This window comes from Poecilia mexicana, unplaced genomic scaffold, assembly GCF_051168715.1.
Source record: "Poecilia mexicana isolate PSO_F unplaced genomic scaffold, ASM5116871v1 scaffold_18, whole genome shotgun sequence".
NCBI lineage: Eukaryota > Metazoa > Chordata > Actinopteri > Cyprinodontiformes > Poeciliidae > Poecilia > Poecilia mexicana.
Window position 1 is genome coordinate 1,521,921 of NW_028263387.1, and position 18,438 is coordinate 1,540,358.

The 18,438-nt window shown below is 37.8% G+C and overlaps 1 protein-coding gene across 2 annotated transcripts in view; it reads left to right on the forward strand.

Moving 5' to 3' along the window:
- The window catches only part of tspan5a (tetraspanin 5a), a 41,151-nt gene that overhangs the window by 17,764 nt on the left and 4,949 nt on the right, over positions 1-18,438 (forward strand). The window contains exons 2-9 of one of the 2 annotated variants that reach the window (XM_088015789.1): positions 2,337-2,387; positions 2,572-2,718; positions 2,812-2,982; positions 3,729-3,854; positions 3,994-4,041; positions 4,196-4,312; positions 4,405-4,466; positions 18,154-18,191. In XM_088015789.1, the coding sequence (XP_087871915.1) occupies positions 2,337-2,387; positions 2,572-2,718; positions 2,812-2,982; positions 3,729-3,854; positions 3,994-4,041; positions 4,196-4,312; positions 4,405-4,466; positions 18,154-18,166 (735 nt within the window). In that variant the 3' untranslated portion in view covers positions 18,167-18,191. Of the gene's footprint in view, positions 1-2,336; positions 2,388-2,571; positions 2,719-2,811; positions 2,983-3,728; positions 3,855-3,993; positions 4,042-4,195; positions 4,313-4,404; positions 4,471-18,153; positions 18,192-18,438 lie in introns of those variants that run through there. The other variant, XM_088015790.1, reaches the window with a different exon arrangement.

The following is an 18,438-nucleotide window of genomic DNA, read 5'->3' on the forward strand; positions in this document are numbered from 1 at the left end:
CAAAGGTCAGCAGGTTGGGAATTGAACTTGCGACAGCCACATCGAGGACTAAGGTCTCCATATGTGGGTTGTGCTTAACCCCTGCGCCACCACAACATTCAGTCTTATAAGTTTGTCTTTTAAGAAACTCCTTAGCTGAGGCAACTAAAAATTTTGCAGCTTCAAGATCAATTTTAAAGTGTTCAGCTACTTGACGAATCTGCTCCTTTGTAAGCTTTTCCAATAGTTCTAACGTTGGGGAAAACAAGAACCTGCAGTATCCATTTTCAAACCAAACTAGCCCAACAAATCAACTTCCAAAAAAATGATACAAGTCAAAATATACCAATTTATTTAAACAACAACCACAAGGAAGTGCATGACTGGTACAAACAAATGGCAAGTCTCCATTTTCCTACAGCTAACTAAGTGCCAAAACCCTGACTAACCTTAGCCTAGTCTTTAGGCCTTCCTCCAAGAGCCAAGGCACTTGAAGCACCAAGATCCCTCCAGCAAATCCCTCCAGGCCAAAACTTCTCAGGCAGCAAACAACAGCGGTGCCCTCAGCCCAGAGTCCAGCCCAAAAATAAACTAAAACAACAAACGGAGTCGTCTAAAATGGAGTTGCCAAAAACAATAAATACCAGACAGCACTTACCGATTACAAAACAAGACTCTCTCCCCCTCCAACAAAAGTACAAAAATCCTCATGGACCTCCAACAACATACATATGGAACATCAAAAATGTCCAAAATCTAGTAAGGTTAAACACCTTAAACTAGCCAAAAAACCTACAAATAACCTGCAATACAGGAAAACCAAAGTCAGGGGAACGTAACTGCAACCTGAACACAACAATGAGGCCAAACAAGCATAATTAGTCCACATAAATTGGACAAGCTCCCACAATGTTACATCCATCAGGCTTGTTTGATGGGGCAACATTAAAGGAGACCACACAAGGATTTAATGACTTAATGAAAATAGAATTTATTAAATTATATTAAAGAAATAAACCTGAAAAAGGAATGCCTGAAATGAGAAACCAAAATAGATTAATGCAGAACCTATAGTCGACCAGAAATAAGCAAATGCAAAACAAACCTAACAAATCTCAACCATACGATACGATACGATACGATACGATACGATACAAACCAAACCAAACCAAACCAAACGGGGTTCTGAGGAGGGAGAGGGAAAAGCCTCCAGACTGCTGCATGCATGGCAGTTTTAAAGCTGCAGAGCACCAATCAGGGAAACGCATATCACCTGCAGAGACCTGTCTTCAGAACCCTACAAGGAAAAAAGGGCAGAGACCCACTGAAGCCGTAAAACCCACTATCAAATAAAGGCTACTAGAACCAATAAAATCTTAATTAAAAAAAAAAAAAGCAACAAAAAAATTGAGATATGTTGTCCTTCTCAATTTCAGCTTCGACTTTCAGGTAGTTTGGGTCAGAATTTGGTCAACAAAGTCTGAAAGCATGGATGCATGATCCGAGGCATGATGGGTGATCCATTCAGGAAAGACTGAATCTGTCTTTTATATCAGATTATGTTAGATATAGACTAAATATCTAAGAACAGCACTTTTTCCTTGTTTTTACCTTTCGAACTAAGGAGAAAGAACTCTTTTTTTTTTTTTTAGATTTTTTAGATCTTTTCATCTTAGCAGAGTTTTAATCTTTAATCTGCTTTGATTTTCAGCCATGATTAGTTGCTGCTGCAAAGGAGGGAAGATGTTGGTTTATCTGCAATGCCAAATTTATTCATGTAGCACATTTAAAACAGCAAAAGTCCTTCACAGTTATATCCACAATCATAAAATAGCAAATGGAATACAACACAACGTTGGGATTTCAAAGAACTATTTAGCGTCTCTTCACACTCACACGCCAGAGAAAAGAGATGAGTTTTTAGCTGACCTAAAGGATCGTATGGTCTGAGTGGTGTGAGCAGGTAAAGGATAGCTGGTCCACAGTGTTGGACCTTCCAGCAGGGTAACAACCCTGAACATCCAGCCAGAGATGCAATGAAACGACTTACATCATATCATATTCATAGCATAGCATTATGATTGTCTAGTCAAAATAAGGCTTTGTAGCAAGACTAGAAAGTGATGTTCACAGATGCTACTGTTGATCTGTCTCATAAAACCCACTACATTGTGATAAAATGCAAAAAAGTTTAAGGAGTGTGAATACCATTCACTGCTGATAATGTTAAACAAATGCCATCTAGTGCAGGCCGAGGCTGTCCCAGGGAAAGGATTTCAGTATTTTTCCTTGATAACATTTTGTCTCTGTGCATCTGTACAATCTCCCAGTAATAAGACGTGACTGGTGTTTTGCAGCTGCTGGGCATGGCCTTAGTAGGGATTGGACTGTGGGCATGGAGTGAGAAGGTGAGCACACTATTATTTTTTTTTAATGAAACTGCAGACAAAATAATTTTAGAGTAACGCTTTCTCTATGTGCCAGTTCCATCATTCCTGGCTATTTCCTGTCACTTTGACTATTTGCCAAACATGACATAACCCAGAGGAGGATCAACTGCTTGACTCACATCCAGTGTCCTGTCCTCTCCAGGGTGTCCTGTCAAACATCTCATCCATCACCGACCTGGGGGGCCTTGACCCTGTGTGGCTCTTTATGGTGGTTGGAGGGGTTATGTTCATTCTGGGCTTTGCCGGCTGCATTGGAGCTCTTCGGGAAAATACATTTTTGCTTAAGTTTGTATGTTCTACTCTGCAAGCACCATGAATAAACACTGATGCTTGCTTCCTGTTTCTGATTTTACTTCTATTCATGATTATTCTCTTGTTCTAGTTCTCTGTATTTCTGGGAATCATCTTTTTCCTGGAGTTGACAACAGGAGTTCTGGCCTTTGTTTTTAAGGACTGGATTAAGGACCAACTCAACCTGTTCATCAACAACAACATCCGGGCATATAGGGACGACATCGACCTACAGAACCTCATTGATTTCACTCAGGAATATGTGAGTCATGGGATACCTAGTAAATGTGATGACGCATGGCTGTGGCATACATCTACTTTGGTCTCCTTTCTTCAAATCTTCCAGCAGTCTCTGCATCGTGGATTATCAGGAATGAAGCATAAAGAGTTTTAAAAACCTGGAGCCAAACTGTTCATGTACTGTGTTTTTGATTCTAACTGCATTCTAACTGCAACTTAACTAGAGGTGTCAGGTAGTCATTGGCAATGGATGATTTTCATCTTGATCAGCCCTGACCAATGTCCATCAGTTTGCAGATATAATCCCCCTCTCCATTGTCAAGTCTCACTCTAGCTTGGGCCAGTTAGTCAAATCATTTTTACCTGAATACCAGAAGGTAGGTCAGGTCCTTTAGTTTATCCCAGCAAAGAATTGGAGAAAATTTTCAGGAGTGAAGATAGAGGGGGTCAGGCTAATGTAGCATGAGATTAAGTGGTGCAATTATCAGGTCATAACTGCTGGATTTAAGCAACATTTTTTGCATTACTACGTTTTTATGTTAAATCAGCAGAATTGTTGTGAGGTCTAAAGAAGCTGGAGATCAAATTATGACGGCTACTGTGTCAGATGGAGTGGGTTGTTTTTACGGACTGAGTCTGGAATTCCATTGCAGAAAACACACTATGACCCAAGCAAGACTTAAAGCCACATAGATGCCAGTAAAGGATGTAGGACCTGACAGTATGTCAGGTGTCCCTGAAGTGTTTCTCTTCTCTGTCTGACTGCAGTGGGAGTGCTGTGGCGCATTCGGAGCGGACGACTGGAACCTGAACATTTACTTTAATTGTACTGATGGAAATCCCAGTCGAGAAAAATGTGGGGTTCCTTTCTCCTGCTGCACCAAGGACCCTGCGGTACCGTTAGCCTCTTTCTGTCGATGTCACAGTGTAGAAGCTGTTGCACCACAAATGACTTAGCTTCAATCCCAGAATTCACATAGTTCCTTTATGATGGCTTTCAAACCTTTTAGAGATAATTTCTTTTTGTCTCTAGGAGGATGTGATAAACACTCAGTGTGGCTATGACATCAGAGCAAAACCAGTAAGTTAGCTAGTTCTGCTAAAGTTCGGAATGGAACCCTTGTCCTCAGTGAAATGTTTAAAGTCTTCTTAAACAGTGATTGATGAGTGATTAACCAATACTGTGACTATGGGATAAGTAAACCCACAGATGACTTACATATGTACCCATACAGGACTCGGAGCAGAAGGACTACATCAATGTGAAAGGCTGCGTTCCTCAGTTTGAAAGGTGGCTCCAGGATAACCTCACCTTGGTGGCTGGGATCTTCATTGGAGTGGCATTATTGCAGGTCAGTTCTAGTCCTGTTTTATTATTAAAGAAAGAGTGAAACTAAAGTATTTATCCCTTTATGAAATATGTCTGGTTTTCTTTTCTTAACAGATTTTTGGGATTTGTTTGGCCCAGAATTTAGTGAGTGACATCGAGGCAGTGAGGGCGAGCTGGTGAGACACCATCAACCTTTCATCTGCTCTTAGTTCTCATGAGCTCTCATGATTATTTCTAACCTTACTTTGCAATCTCAGGCAATCTGAGAAAATTTACATGCTCATGGGTGTCATTCATTTCATATGCATAATTCAGTAGTGATGCATATGACATGGAACTCAAGTTCATAATTAGGTGATACAAAGTAGTAATTTCAACTTTCAAAATCATTATGAGATTCAAAGTCACAATTTTAAGATACAAAGTCATACTTTAGACTAGATAGATAGATAGCTCTGTGTTTGATGTAAGCACAGATCTGATTGCCAAGAGGGACTAAATAGAGGTCATATTGTTTTTAAGGTTATCAAAAATGATAACACAGGACAGGGTTATGAGGAAATACAGTTATTTGTTCACACTCCATTCCATATGTCAACACGAGGTCCAGAGTAGAAAAACAAGAATGGGTTTGGGTCATATGGTTGGAATGTCTTTGTTCTCTTGAGCCCGTTTTGCACTGCACAGCCAGAACCTGGCCAACCTGAGTCCTGAGTTGAAAGTTAATGAACTACAGAAAGGATGCAATGCTAACCAAAATGAAATGGTAAGAAAAGCTTGGAAGTCTGAGTATTGAAAGGCACAGAACAATGAACACATTCATAAAACAGTAAACCAATGCAATAAATCAGGATCAAGGGCAGCACAGTCAAAATATACTGATATGAATGAACTGTGATGAGGAAACAAGTAAAAATGCTCTCTAAGTAAAATGTACTAATAGTAATAGAATCTAATCATATCAGTCTCTCTATAGCGAGCCCTATCTACGTCAAATCAGTTTCTGCGTGTGTCCAGATGTAGAGCCGGCGCAGCTCGATAGGAAACCCTGGCAGGCCTGCAAGGCTTCAGTGGCGTTTCAGCTTTAACTCGGTCCACCAATCGTGGAAGGCGCCCACATTCTCACACCCGGCACACCCAGAAAGGATTGGACTTCATTCTGCAACAGAAAAAACACAACAAAAAGCGAAATCAATGGATTATATAAAGAACATTAAAGTGAATGAAAAAATGTTGTTTTGTCACTAGATACTAGTACTGCCCTTATACTATAGAAAGCTGGAGTTCAACGGTCGTCTTTAGGTTCTGGGAAACCATCTGATAGGCAGGTGGGGTTCTATTGGTACCGCTGCCCTTCTCTATGTTGGAAGTGATGCACTGAACAGCCGAGGACCTCAGGCAGGGAACAGCAGCATCCACAGGTGATGAGGAGAGCAAGGAAGGTTCTTTAAGATTCTGCATCATCTGATTAGTAAATATAATGTTTTTTTTATTTTTTTTATTTAAAGGCTTCTCCTTGAAGCTGAAGATCAAGTTTGTTTTTTTTTTTTTTTCTTTTTCTCATACTAAGCCAATAGAGCATCAATATATCAATAACATCTATTATTTAAGTTCTCCTCTTAATAATAGCAAAAGAAATGCTTAAAGTCAGTAACACCTTGTACATGTCAACCTTCAAAAATAACTTTGCTTGTTTTAAGTGTTGACATATTCATAGGATCAGACAAAATCAGAAACCAAACAAAAAATCATGTAAAGCATCAGATTATGAAATAAATGTGCAAAACTGCCTGAACCACAGTCATGTTTTATCAAAGAAATATCATTTGAAATGTATATAAGATTTATCCCTAATAGAAACTTTACCAGAAATCTTAAACCATACATAAATCTTTTGCTTTTATTATTTTAATGAGATTCAATCAAATAGTCCTCATTTAACAAGAAGTAACCCGCTACACTAAAGGCTTGTAAAATATCATCAATAGTGTGAAAAGTTTATGATACGTGTTGAATTAAGATCCCTTGTAATTTGTTCCATTCATGTAATAAAAGACAACCTTATTTTGTCTCAGACCAAAAACTGTAAATTATGATTATGAGAAATGTTTAGGCATTGGATCAACAATTACACATAGAACTAGATTCTTTTTTATTCTGTCAATCCTTTTGATCCGCTTTAAGCACTTCCATAGTTGCTCATTTGTAAATCCCAATTTAGACCAATTTTTATGTGAATCCTCATATTTTCTTCCCATTTTAAACCATCATATAATGATTAGCCTGTTTTTTTTGTTGTTTTTTTTTTACAAGAATGAAGTTAACCCTGTCACTCCATATTTAACTGACTTATTTTATTCTCATCATGATTTTAAATCCCATAAGTTCAACAATTTTAACCTTTGAACAATTTGTTCTTTTGAAACCCTTCTATAGAATGTTTACTTAACTGAATTACACTCTTTTGTAGTATTGATCATATTTATCAATGTTTTTGGGAGTTTTGGGGAGAAATTTGATACAACTAGATTTATTAAATGATATAATGTTCAGGTTAGACCTTTCTGCATGACTTGGTTAAACAAATTATTTTGAATTATAGCAAGAGAGAAGCAGCAAACAATTTAAATCTATTTTGTAGAAATCTAGTTGACACATGACATTATTGTTAATTTTAATGTATTCAATTCAGAATATTCAGTATTACTTTAGAAACTCATTCAAATAGTTAAAACATTTGTGAATTTTGATTTAGCCTCTTTTATATTTTGCTGAAGCCCAAAACTGAAAAATTCCTCTATATATTAGATTAACTCAGAATTTGCTTGAATAGAGTAATTCCATTCATCTCCCCCTGTTTCTGTATCAGACACTGTTTAGTGTTTCGGTACAGAAACTCCTAAGAAACCTACGCAAATCATTTAGCCCAAATTTGCTATCATTGCTAACTGTAACAGTTGGATGTAAGTTAACCAGGGTGTTTACACCTCAGTGAAATAATTTAACAGTTGATCGAAAAAATGTGCAGTAAACCCATAATTTGGTTGAGTAATTTTCCAAAGATTTGAAATAGATTCCAAATAAATTTAAGTCATAACTTGAAATAATAGTCCTTATATTAGACCATCCTCTTTTGTATTTGAAGTGTGGTCGGATGTGCTTTCGTAAATCAGGAAATTAACAATTTTACCGTACTTTTATCCTGTTTCAGTTGTTGTCCTGGTGGAGGAGAGAAACATATTAGCCAGATGTTGGACAATCAGAGTTATAATCATTCAGGCAAACAAAATATTTCTGTAAACTGCAGAGAGTTCTGACACCCTGCTGCACCATAAAACTTATTCTGGGGGTCAAAGACCAGAGGTCAGAGTGCAAAGGCAGTAGATAATGAATTTGCTGTAAATAAACTTAAGGTGAGAAAAAGTGGCATCACACAATTCGAAAATTCTAGAAAAACCATTAAGAGCTTCAAGGTTTTGTTGGCAGCCATTTTGTCTCCAACCTGTAGACTGAGGGAAATCCCAGGACCAACCATGGCAACAAACAGGACCGCCTCTGAGTCTCAGTCCAACTTTACATGTGATGTTCCATTTGCCCCATCAGAATCTGTCCAGGGCAGCACTGAGTCCCACTGTGCAGAAAAATCTGGACAAAGTATGTGGCCCCCCTTGTGTGGGAGAGGGAGAGACGGAGAGATACTGCAGATGAATCATTGTTTTCAAACCTCCGTCTCACGTCGGGCAGAAGCCGTTGGTCTTTTCTGCCATAGGAGACCCTCAGAAATGACGCCTGGGTCTCGTCCTTTAGCCAGGTGTTTCCTCAGAGATCACAGTCAAACATCCAATGCGAGATCCTGTAGGCTGCAATCCGCCTTCAGGTGACAACAGGAAAAATCAGTCCAACCTCACTGACCTCTGTAGAAGGTGTAAGAATCGTCCAGTAGGTCTTTGCTCTCAGACAGCAGTCCAGCAGAAGATGGCACAATTCATGTGTAGAAAGTGCAAATGTCCAAGTCAGCGTGGCTAAGAACAGCGGAGGCCCCTACAAAAACCCGGCCCCTACAGTCCGTCAGACCACAGGAAGCAGAACTGCTAGAGTAAAACACAAAGTAAATTAAGAAAATAAAAGTGTATGCCACCTTTTGCTCACATAATTATAAATTAAATGTATTTTCTTTAGCTTGTGACGTAGATGAAGAGTTGGCTCTTTATTTTGTTTCCTTTTTTTATTTCAGCCAGGCTCAGGGTCACTGGAGCTGCTCAGATAAGGGCCACTGCCTCAGGCTCTGAGCTCCAAAGAGAGAGAGAAATAGAAATGCGTTAAGATGATTCACCCTCAGATGTTTCAGAATTAACCGATTATGGAATCAACTCCTCTCAAAAATTAAACTATCAAAGATCATTAAAAATGTAAACAAAATTTAGTATTTCAGCTACATACACTTTTCAGAAATTGGTTATTCAAATGCATATGTAAAATAATTAATTTAATAGTGTCCAATTCTACATAAAAGCATCCTTGTGAAATTGCCACGCTTTAAGACAACTAGTTAAATTTCCTTAATAATTTAGGTCAACAAGAGAACTGTAATCAAATATTCTCTATACCATTAATGAAAATATTACCATTATCCTGATATTTTTCAAAACAGCTGAGTGTTGTATTTATGTATAGTTTTCTTTTTAGAATTTAAAAAGTTGTTCACATGTTATCTGACTTTTTGCCTGTGTCCCCTTAAGGGGCTCTGTAGAAGTTTATAGTACTTTTAACCAAAGTTTTCTCAATTATAACAATTACATCCAACTGTAACTTTATACAATTAAAATTAGAGGTGATGCAGGAAATTCATGAATATTTAAATAAACATGGCATAGATATTGACTGAAGCTATTCAATTTTAAATTACCGATTTTAATGTAGTAAGATCTTCTATATGACTCTGTATTTCAGTCATGCAGGAAGGCACTGTAAGAGCTCATTAAATAAACTCACAATATACCAATGTCAAATGAATAAATTCATAATTAACCATATCTATACACCAACTAGGAACTAGAGTCTATTTCTTCTTCACCCCCTGTTGATATAATTTAAAAATTTGAAAGCAATTTTGCATGTTACTATTCTCCAAAACTAAAATATTCCAGGGTGTCACAAAGTTTTCCAAATCTTCTGTCTAGAATTGAAAGTAGACTATGAGATGTTCTAAATGTAAAGTTTTATCAGAAATGTTTTATGTTTATAATTTATCATTTCCCCCTTTTGTTTTCTTATGTAAATAGAAAACAAACAAAATATTGTTCAGACTCTCTTTTTTTTTTTTTTTTTTTTACATATGTCTAAAATGTCCAACTGAAACTGTACTGCGAAGGCCAAAAGTTTCATTATTTTAAAGAGTTCAGATCAGAATTTGGATTGCTTTCCTAGAAGGCAGTGTCAATGTTTATTTTGGATTGACAAAAGAAAAATTGATCAATTTAGGCAGAGGAGCAAAAGATGTAGACAAAAATTATGCAGTTTTTGCCTTTCAAATCAAATGTTTTGTTGGACTTGGATTCATGTATTAATTCAATCAAAATTTAAGGCACACAAATGTTGTAAGCCATTTGTTGTCCAATCAGTTTGTTTTTACATAATCAATTATTATCATATCCACTTTAAAAGTTTCATCATGTCCAATTTGTGCCTTTCTACCAAGACACGCATGTGTTTCGAAATCAAGAGTTAGTTCCGTTAGTAAATTAGTCACTTGGTTTGTTATTAGGAGAAAAAAAATAAAAACAACAATAATATCAATAAAAATGAAAATAAAATAAAACATTTGACATGTTTTACCAAATGAAACAGTCTCATAATAAATGCCGTCTGGTTTTAAACCAAAGCTAAAATGTGATTATTTCTGTTCCAACACATTATTTCCCATTTTGAAGTAAGGTAACCAAATTATCTGGATTTAGAATCGTAAATTGTCTTTGAGACAAGAATATTATGTAATGAACCTTAATTGAATCTGGAGCTGTTTCATAATCACCTTTTAAATCAAACACATACTCATATTTAGTTACCAATTCTGTTCCCTTCTTAGACATTTTAAGGTGACCAAGTTTCTCATAAAAAGAAATCCTGTTTTTGATAAGATAATGAGAGACAAATATTGATTAGTCCATGATAAAGTTCAAGTCTGGTATAAACCTCATTTTTCAAGTTTCATTAAGTTTAAATTTAAACCCATCAAAAGCTAAGCAAAATTTCTAGAATTTCAACCCATTAGATGTCACTTTATTTTGTTTACAATTTTACCTGTTATGTAATTTCGTTCATCCTTCATACAGTTAGTTTTACCACATGTGAATATAGTGAATTGTGCAGAATTAGTTTAGTTTCAATCAGTTTTCCCTCAGCGTCATTTATTGCTTCCAGCCAATATTTCCCCAAAGGCTGTCTAACAGGTCGCCTCCTTTCTGCACCAGGTATTCTAGCCCTTTTTTTTTTAGTTTTTCTCTTTCTCCCTTATTTTCATATCCGTCATGCTTTGACAAATAAGTTATTAATGCTTCTATTTGCTCACCGAGCGCAATCCATGGCCCGATGCCCCACTTTGGATAGTATTTTTCCTTTTCAAATTCACCCTCCATCTGTTTAGGGTAAAATTTAGGCTCAAAAATCACCTCTTCTCTGTTTTCTCCTTTTTTTTTTCTTTTTTTTCTGCAGTTTTGCTCGCACGGTGGCGAGGAAATCAAACACAGCAGAAAATCAAACCCAGCAAAGTCAAAAACCTCCCACAGATTATAATTTCCCAATGTTGACCATGGTTTTAAAACACATTGCAAAAAACATAAGAGTACATTTAAACACATAACGTCTGCTCAGCGGCATAGGCTTACACACAGCTGACAGACACACACAGCTGACAGACACACACAGCTGACAGACGCACATAAATGGATCCACGCTTTTCAGCTCCTATGATGTCCTCTTTTATCACTTATTTCACTTATTTACTTCACTTATTTTCTTCACTTATTACTCTTTAGAGCAGTGCTTCTCAATTCCAGTCCTCAGGCTCCCTGCTCTGCATGTTTTAGATGTGCCTCTATTCCAGAACAGCTGATTCAGACGATTGCATGACCATGAAGTACTGCAGAAGCCTGTTAATCACCCACAGATTCAATCCAGGTGTTTGGCAGAAGGGAAATACCTAAAACATGCAGGGCAGGGGGGCCTGAGGACCGGAATTGAGAAACACTGCTTTAGAGGAACAGATCGCGATCAACCTTTATCTTATTCTCTTATCTCTTTATTCTCTTGTCTCATCTTTTTTCCTATGGTGGACTCCTCTCAACACTTGTGTTTCTTGAGCAAGTCACAGATTGGCTAACGCGTTCTTTTCCGAGGGCAGTACTCCTCGAGGATAAAACCGACAAAACCTAGTCTTTCCCTTCCCCGCGTCCGGCAGAAGAGGGGGACAACCACTTCCCACTGCAGTCTAGCCAATCGACCTTTTACTTTGACTATTAATTAAACTTTTAACTCTAACATTACTCCTATGAACTACCTGAAAGCCTTTAGACAAACAAATCAAAAGCAGTACGAACAACAGCTGACAATGAACAATGGCTGACAACTTAGACAACTCAGTGACAAGCAGACAAACCTGGGAAATAGTACAGACAACGGCCGATAACTGATAACTGAAATTTATACAGACCTGAGAAACAGTACAGTGGTGTATATTAAGGAACAAGTGTCCTTACCTTTCATGTGGGCCCTACACCAGAGTACTGTTTCGGAAAGTCTGCGCCTGAACGGCCAGTCCAATCTCTGCTCATGTGTCAACACAAAACCATCCTCTGCTACCATCTGTTGAGAACGAGAATCTCAATCGATGAATCATAATTTGTATTGACACACGGAGCATAAAATCAGCCAAGAAAAGCATTCAGACTTTACTTATTTTATTAACTTTCAGCGCTGAAAGGAGACGCTTTACCATTACATCCGAGAAGAGTTTCTAAAAAAGTCTGTGCAGCGTCTGAGGAGAAAGAGGAGGGTAGCTGATTATATGAACTGAAGACACTCCCTGAAATCACACCATGTCTCTGTGGCCTGATAAGTTTCTGTTTCTCGTGAGAAATGGACCTTGGTGTCTAACAGAATCAAAAATGTAACTCTTTACTATGGGCCCTTTGTCTAACAGCGTGTGACTCTTTCTCGGCCTTGGTAAAGCATCTCAACACCTGCAACAGACTGGTGACCTGTCCAGGGTGACCCCACCTCTCGCCTGGAACCTTAGCTGAAGATAGGCACCAGTACCTCCCAACCCCACTAATGCCCCTTTTCGGCTGGCTCAGCTCGGCTCGCTTTAAATGCGTTTCCACCAGCCCTTTTCAACGGGGCTGGCCCTGCTTTTTAGGGTCCTGCTTCAGAGCAGGGCCAGCCGGGCCAGTGTTCTGTCAGATCAGCATACCTTGTCAGATAGTCATATGCTTAGCTCAGACATGTATACGCAGTCATTACCACATGATTTTATTTAATCATCAACACAGAATCATGACGTAGATCATCATACACTTTGTTATTAACAGCTGTATGGCAACCTGACTTAGCGGTTAAGTAGATTAATGAGTTTTACATAGGCCTGTGTTGTAGTTGACTGCAGCTGCAGCCAGACCTGCTTTAAATACACTTTGAAACCACGACAACGCATGTATATCTATCTAGCTATCATAATATATCATATTATAAACAATTTAATGACTTATTTTCGTCATAACTTGTTGCGTATGCTGAACTGACGACTCCGCTGACGGTCGGACTTCTTAATGCGCATGCGCGGGCATGCTGACATGTTGTCAGCATGCCCGCATGCTGCATGTATGCTATCCTGACAGCGTATGGCTATCTGACAGAACACCGTTCTGTCAGTGAGCATACATGCAGTGAGTACGCATGCCCGCGCATGCAGATTTGATATTTGACACTTTATAAGAGTTAAGGTACCAACTCTCCAAAAAGAGTTAAATCAACACTTTTTGGTGTGGACCCATATAGACACTTTAAAAGTGTTGAAATCAAATCTGACAGTGTTAATCTGGGCCTCCTGGATTTGCTGTGTGGCAGAACACTTAGAATGCTGACGCTATTGTGCCCTCTACTGCGCATGCGGGACACTTTCAGGTCGTTTGCCCGTTTACACTGCAGAACGCATACAGGTCGCATTTACTGGCAGTGTGAACGGCTCCGGTAAAAAAATCGGAATTGCCAAAAAATCGGTATTGAGTCACTTCAGGCTGCAGTGTGAACGCACCCATGGAGGCTAACGGTGGAGCACAGCTTACATATTTGAAGTTGTTCTCCGACCAGAGAAGCATAATAGCAACTTAATCCTCATTATAGTCCATCATAGTTGTTGTTTTTCTTGCCCCTTGTGTGTATCAGGACGCAGAATAGTGAGATTTGTTGAGTACCGGTGAAGTTCAGTTCAGATGAATGCGACCTGGACGTTAGGTCACATTTGAATCGGATACATATCGGATATGGGTCGCACTCAAAAAGAATCCGAGCTGTGCTGTTCAGACTGTCATGAAAAGATCAGATAAAAGTCACATTATGTTAAAAAAAATCGGATTTGGGTCACTTCAGGCTGCAATGTGAATGCAGCATTACACTACCTGTGTCATGATTTATGGTTGTGGTGGTGACGAACGCGGACAGGACCCAGGATGAAGACGAATTGATGATTTAATAAGTGATCCAGAGAACAGAACAACAGGCAGCACGACGAACACAGGGAAACTGGCTGGTACACACAACGACGATCTGACAAGAGACAAAGACAACAGGTGGACTTAAATATACAGGGAGGGTAATCAAGGAATGAGACACACATGGGAAGCAATCAACGGGGAAGACGCAGAGACAGAGACTCACAGGAAGTAAACTGAACACAGAAAACCCTAAAAATAAATACACAGAAACACGGATCATGACAACTTGTGCTGTTAGTGAATTTGGCACAAAAGTGAAAATCTTTTTTTTTTTTTGTCATTGGTGGTAAATATATAAAACAGACATTCAACACAAAAGTAAAAATCTGATTTATACTTCATGGCAGTTCGTTACCAGAAAATAACACTCATCTCTTAACACCAAATTAATAACAAGTGGTATTATTCCTTATAGAACATAAGCTCATTTGAAATACTGCTTATCTGATTAGACACAAGAAATTTACAGTTGGTAAATTTTGCAAAAGTAAAAGTCAGATGTTTACTTTGTGGCACTTCGTGCTCATCACTTAGCAACAGATTAACAACAAATATTGTTATTTGGGTAAATATTTGAGGTAAATGTTTCCCTCAGCTTCCTCACTGACCAGCACATACAGAAGCAGCTGGACAAGAACAAAACTGTTCCTCAGTCTCTGGAGATCACCTCGGCAGCTTTAGGAGGGATTTGATTGACATGCCAGCCCCCACCCACCTGTTCCTCTGTTTAATGCAAAACAACCAGGGTTGGAGTACAATAGGACTGGGCTGAAGGGGGCCAGGCTGGGACCTGCAGTGCAAAAAGACCTTTGGACAGAGACAGAGACCTTAAACCACAAAAAGTAGTTTTACTCTTAAAAAGTTGTCATTGTAGCTGTTACTCCCTTAGTGTGAGGACTAAAGAGTGAAGGTTTATTGAACTTTTGGAATGCAATGCCAAAACTCATCATCATTCTTCCTCCTCCATGCTTCATCAGGGTGCCCCCCCTCTGTCCATGCATCAACCCCCACCGTACTCCTGCAAGAAATCATCGGCTTACTACTCATGAGACAGGCATGCACAGAATGTATGTGTGTTTAGGCCTGTCACGATAACAAATTTTGCTGAACGATTAATTGTCTCAAAAATTATTGTGATAAACGATAATATTGTTTGAAGACCAATTTAAACTGATGTAATGGTAATGACATAATAATGTCAGCACATTCTGCCAAAAATAAATACTCTTTATTTTCAAAAGAACAATTAACACTGGAACTGGTAAACAAAATAAACAAAACAACCAAAAACCAAAATAAAATTAAGTCTCAGTCTCCATTAACAAAAACTGTACTTGAATAAAAACTTAACACAACATAAAACCAAAGTGGAAATTAAAACTACATTCAACCAAAAGAGTACAGAATATGAAGTATGTATACTATATTGCCCTTCAATGATCTTTAGATTTAGATAGAGAAGATGGGCATATCCAACAACCTGAGGCAATAGTTTATGCCTCCCGTAAGCCCAGTTCACACTACACGAGATTTTGCCTCGATTTTCCCTTTACGACAATTTTAGAATGTCCACGTTCATGAGTGAAATTGCTACCGCAGTTGATATACCCGGTAACTTTTCAGCTGTTCATTGTTAACGCAACATAAATATAATGACAAGGTTATTCATTCAGTTAGGACTGTACGCTGACAGTAGCCACATGCATTGCAGGTAGATTGTAGGAAAACATGGATTAATGCCTGGTTTTAAAATTAGTTAACTGGACGTGTAGCCATTATTTTGTGCACATTGTCTCAATGTAATTGTAAATATTATTATTAATTAACCAATGAAGCTTAAAGAAACGACAAAACAGAAAATAATCTAAACACACAAATGGTAAAGACAAAAAAATGACTCACCTCCATATCATAGTGCAGCAAATAAAGCACCATCCTCCACTCTTTTATGCCTTTGCTTAATGTTACATCTTTTATCGCTTAAATAAGCTCACAAACTATTGCTATTCAATGTCATCAGCTGTGTTTGTTTACTCTAAATGTACATGTGATATAGTTGGCCTTTATGGGATTTTCTGTCTGAAATCTAAATGCCGGTGAGAGAAATCAGTTTGTGTGTGGTGTGTTGCTCTTGCCGTGTCGCTGAACACCACACACTGCACGATCGAACCATTATACCTACGATTTTTTTGTCGGCTAGTGTGTCTCTCAGGTTTTGAAAATGGGCCGACAGTCGACCAACAATTCCAAAATCGTGTAGTGTGAGCTGGGCATTACACTAAAGAAATGAAGAAGGGAGGGTCAGTGGAGACCACCGGAGTTGAGCCTTTTTTCATCCAGTGTCATCAATAGAAAGAGAAAAAGGCAGTGTTGAGAAACGAGATCTTTACTACATGTTGCTCATTGTTATCTCGTCTCCCCAGATCCGTTAATGTCATATATAAAAGTGAAACCACAAAGACAACAATCACTGTTCAACTTCACAATTTATTCAAATTCTGGTTCTGTTGGTGTGAAATTTGTTCATTTCATACGGAAACATTTTACTCAAGAAAGTGGGACCAAAGTTTATCAGCTATCTGTGTTTCTCATTTCAAACTGCCTCAAACTGATTCCTGAACCACACAGAGCTCTCCTGACCTCTCTTCTGACCCAGTGCATCAAACAGCATATTTTGAATATAAAAATTAGTATACATTTCATATATCTTCAAACTCTTATAAAACAGACATGAGCAGTTTCAATACTAAAACATCTGTTACATTCAATATTTTCTGATTAGTTTTCCATTTCTTTGGTTTATAATGAACTAAAACATTTTTCAGATGAATATATAACTTATATACTTCTTAAGACTATGATCTAATATAAAAAATTACTGATTAAACTAATTTTAATCAAATTGTGCTCATTATATTTAAGAAAAATGTTCTACTGATTAAGTTATATATTAATTAAAGTATGAGTCTAAATCTAACCTAAATTGAGGCCTACTCAAACAATCATGATCAATCTAATGTTTCAACATGCACTAAAGTTTAAACATCATTAAAACTAGCATAATTAAATTAATATTTCCAACAGCTGGAAGAAACGATAAAGCCGATAAATTAAAATGAGGTCGATAATTTTCATTTATTGTGCGATTAATTGGTTTATTGTTTATTGTGACAGGCCTATGTGTATTTGTAGCTGGTGGGTTTGATGAGTCTATGATGATTTGCTAAGCACCAAGCTGTACATAACCTCTGTTTTCGTGTTGAGTCATACATGACTGTATCCGGGAATCCTGATCTTCTAGGGTGTTAATCCACCTACACAGTAGAGAGGCACCCATCTCTGTAGTTTTGTGGCCAATTTCTGGCTTCCAGTAAAATTTTGACTTGCTATCAGTTTTCAGCTGAAAAGCAGCATTTCTTCTTCTACTGCTTTTGAGGTAATTGATTATAGTTCTTAACACTAGCTTAAGAACTAAGTTGTATACTCAACATATAGGTTGTATACTGAACCTTTAGTATACAATAAAATTTAATTTAACACAATTTGTATGAATACAAACGTGTTAAATTTATGGTCCTCTGGCATCAGATCACAGTAAAAAATGTAAAGTGATGTTTTAAAGTAAAACAAATGCTATTTTGCAATACTTTGATAAAAATAAGCTAATTTGGTTATCTTTTTTTAAACTAGGCTAGGATTTGTTAAATATGAAAAAATGGAGGCCTATTGTGGTGAAAAACTGTTGTCTGTTGCTGAAAAACAAGGATTATACAGTTACTTGAATCAGAACCATGAGTGAACTTTATGAGATGAGGAGTTCAGAAATAAATGTGTGCTGCTCTGCTCCCTCTGGGCCACAGTTTGGGTAGCTTGCATTGAAAAGCCTTGGAGTCATGTGACTTGAACAGTTCTCAGCTTGGTTTTGGGCCCATTGTTCCACAGCCAACTCTGAATGCTCTCTGTGACCAAAGTTAGACTTTAATCTCATCTTCTCCTTTTCTTTAGTATCTTAGGGAAATAGTTGTACACAGGAATGATGGTGGTAAGAATATATTTTATTACATTGTTAATAAGCTCCTCTTTTGTTCTCTTCTAGCTTCTTTACCTAATGCTGGCGGAACTCTTCTCTAACAGGTAATCTTTACATTTGCTGAAATTTAACTTCAGCAGTGATGGGCACAGCTGACTTAAAAGTTAGCTCCGCTAACTGCAAAGCACTAGTCATAAAATGTTAATTTTGCTAACGCTAAAGAACTGCAGTATATCAATATAGCATTTAGTGGACGCTCATTCTAAAGTGCTAACTACAACCTTGACAATAACAATGTGTCAATAGAATATCACCCTCTACAGGGTGTAATTTGTCATTCCAAACCGACCC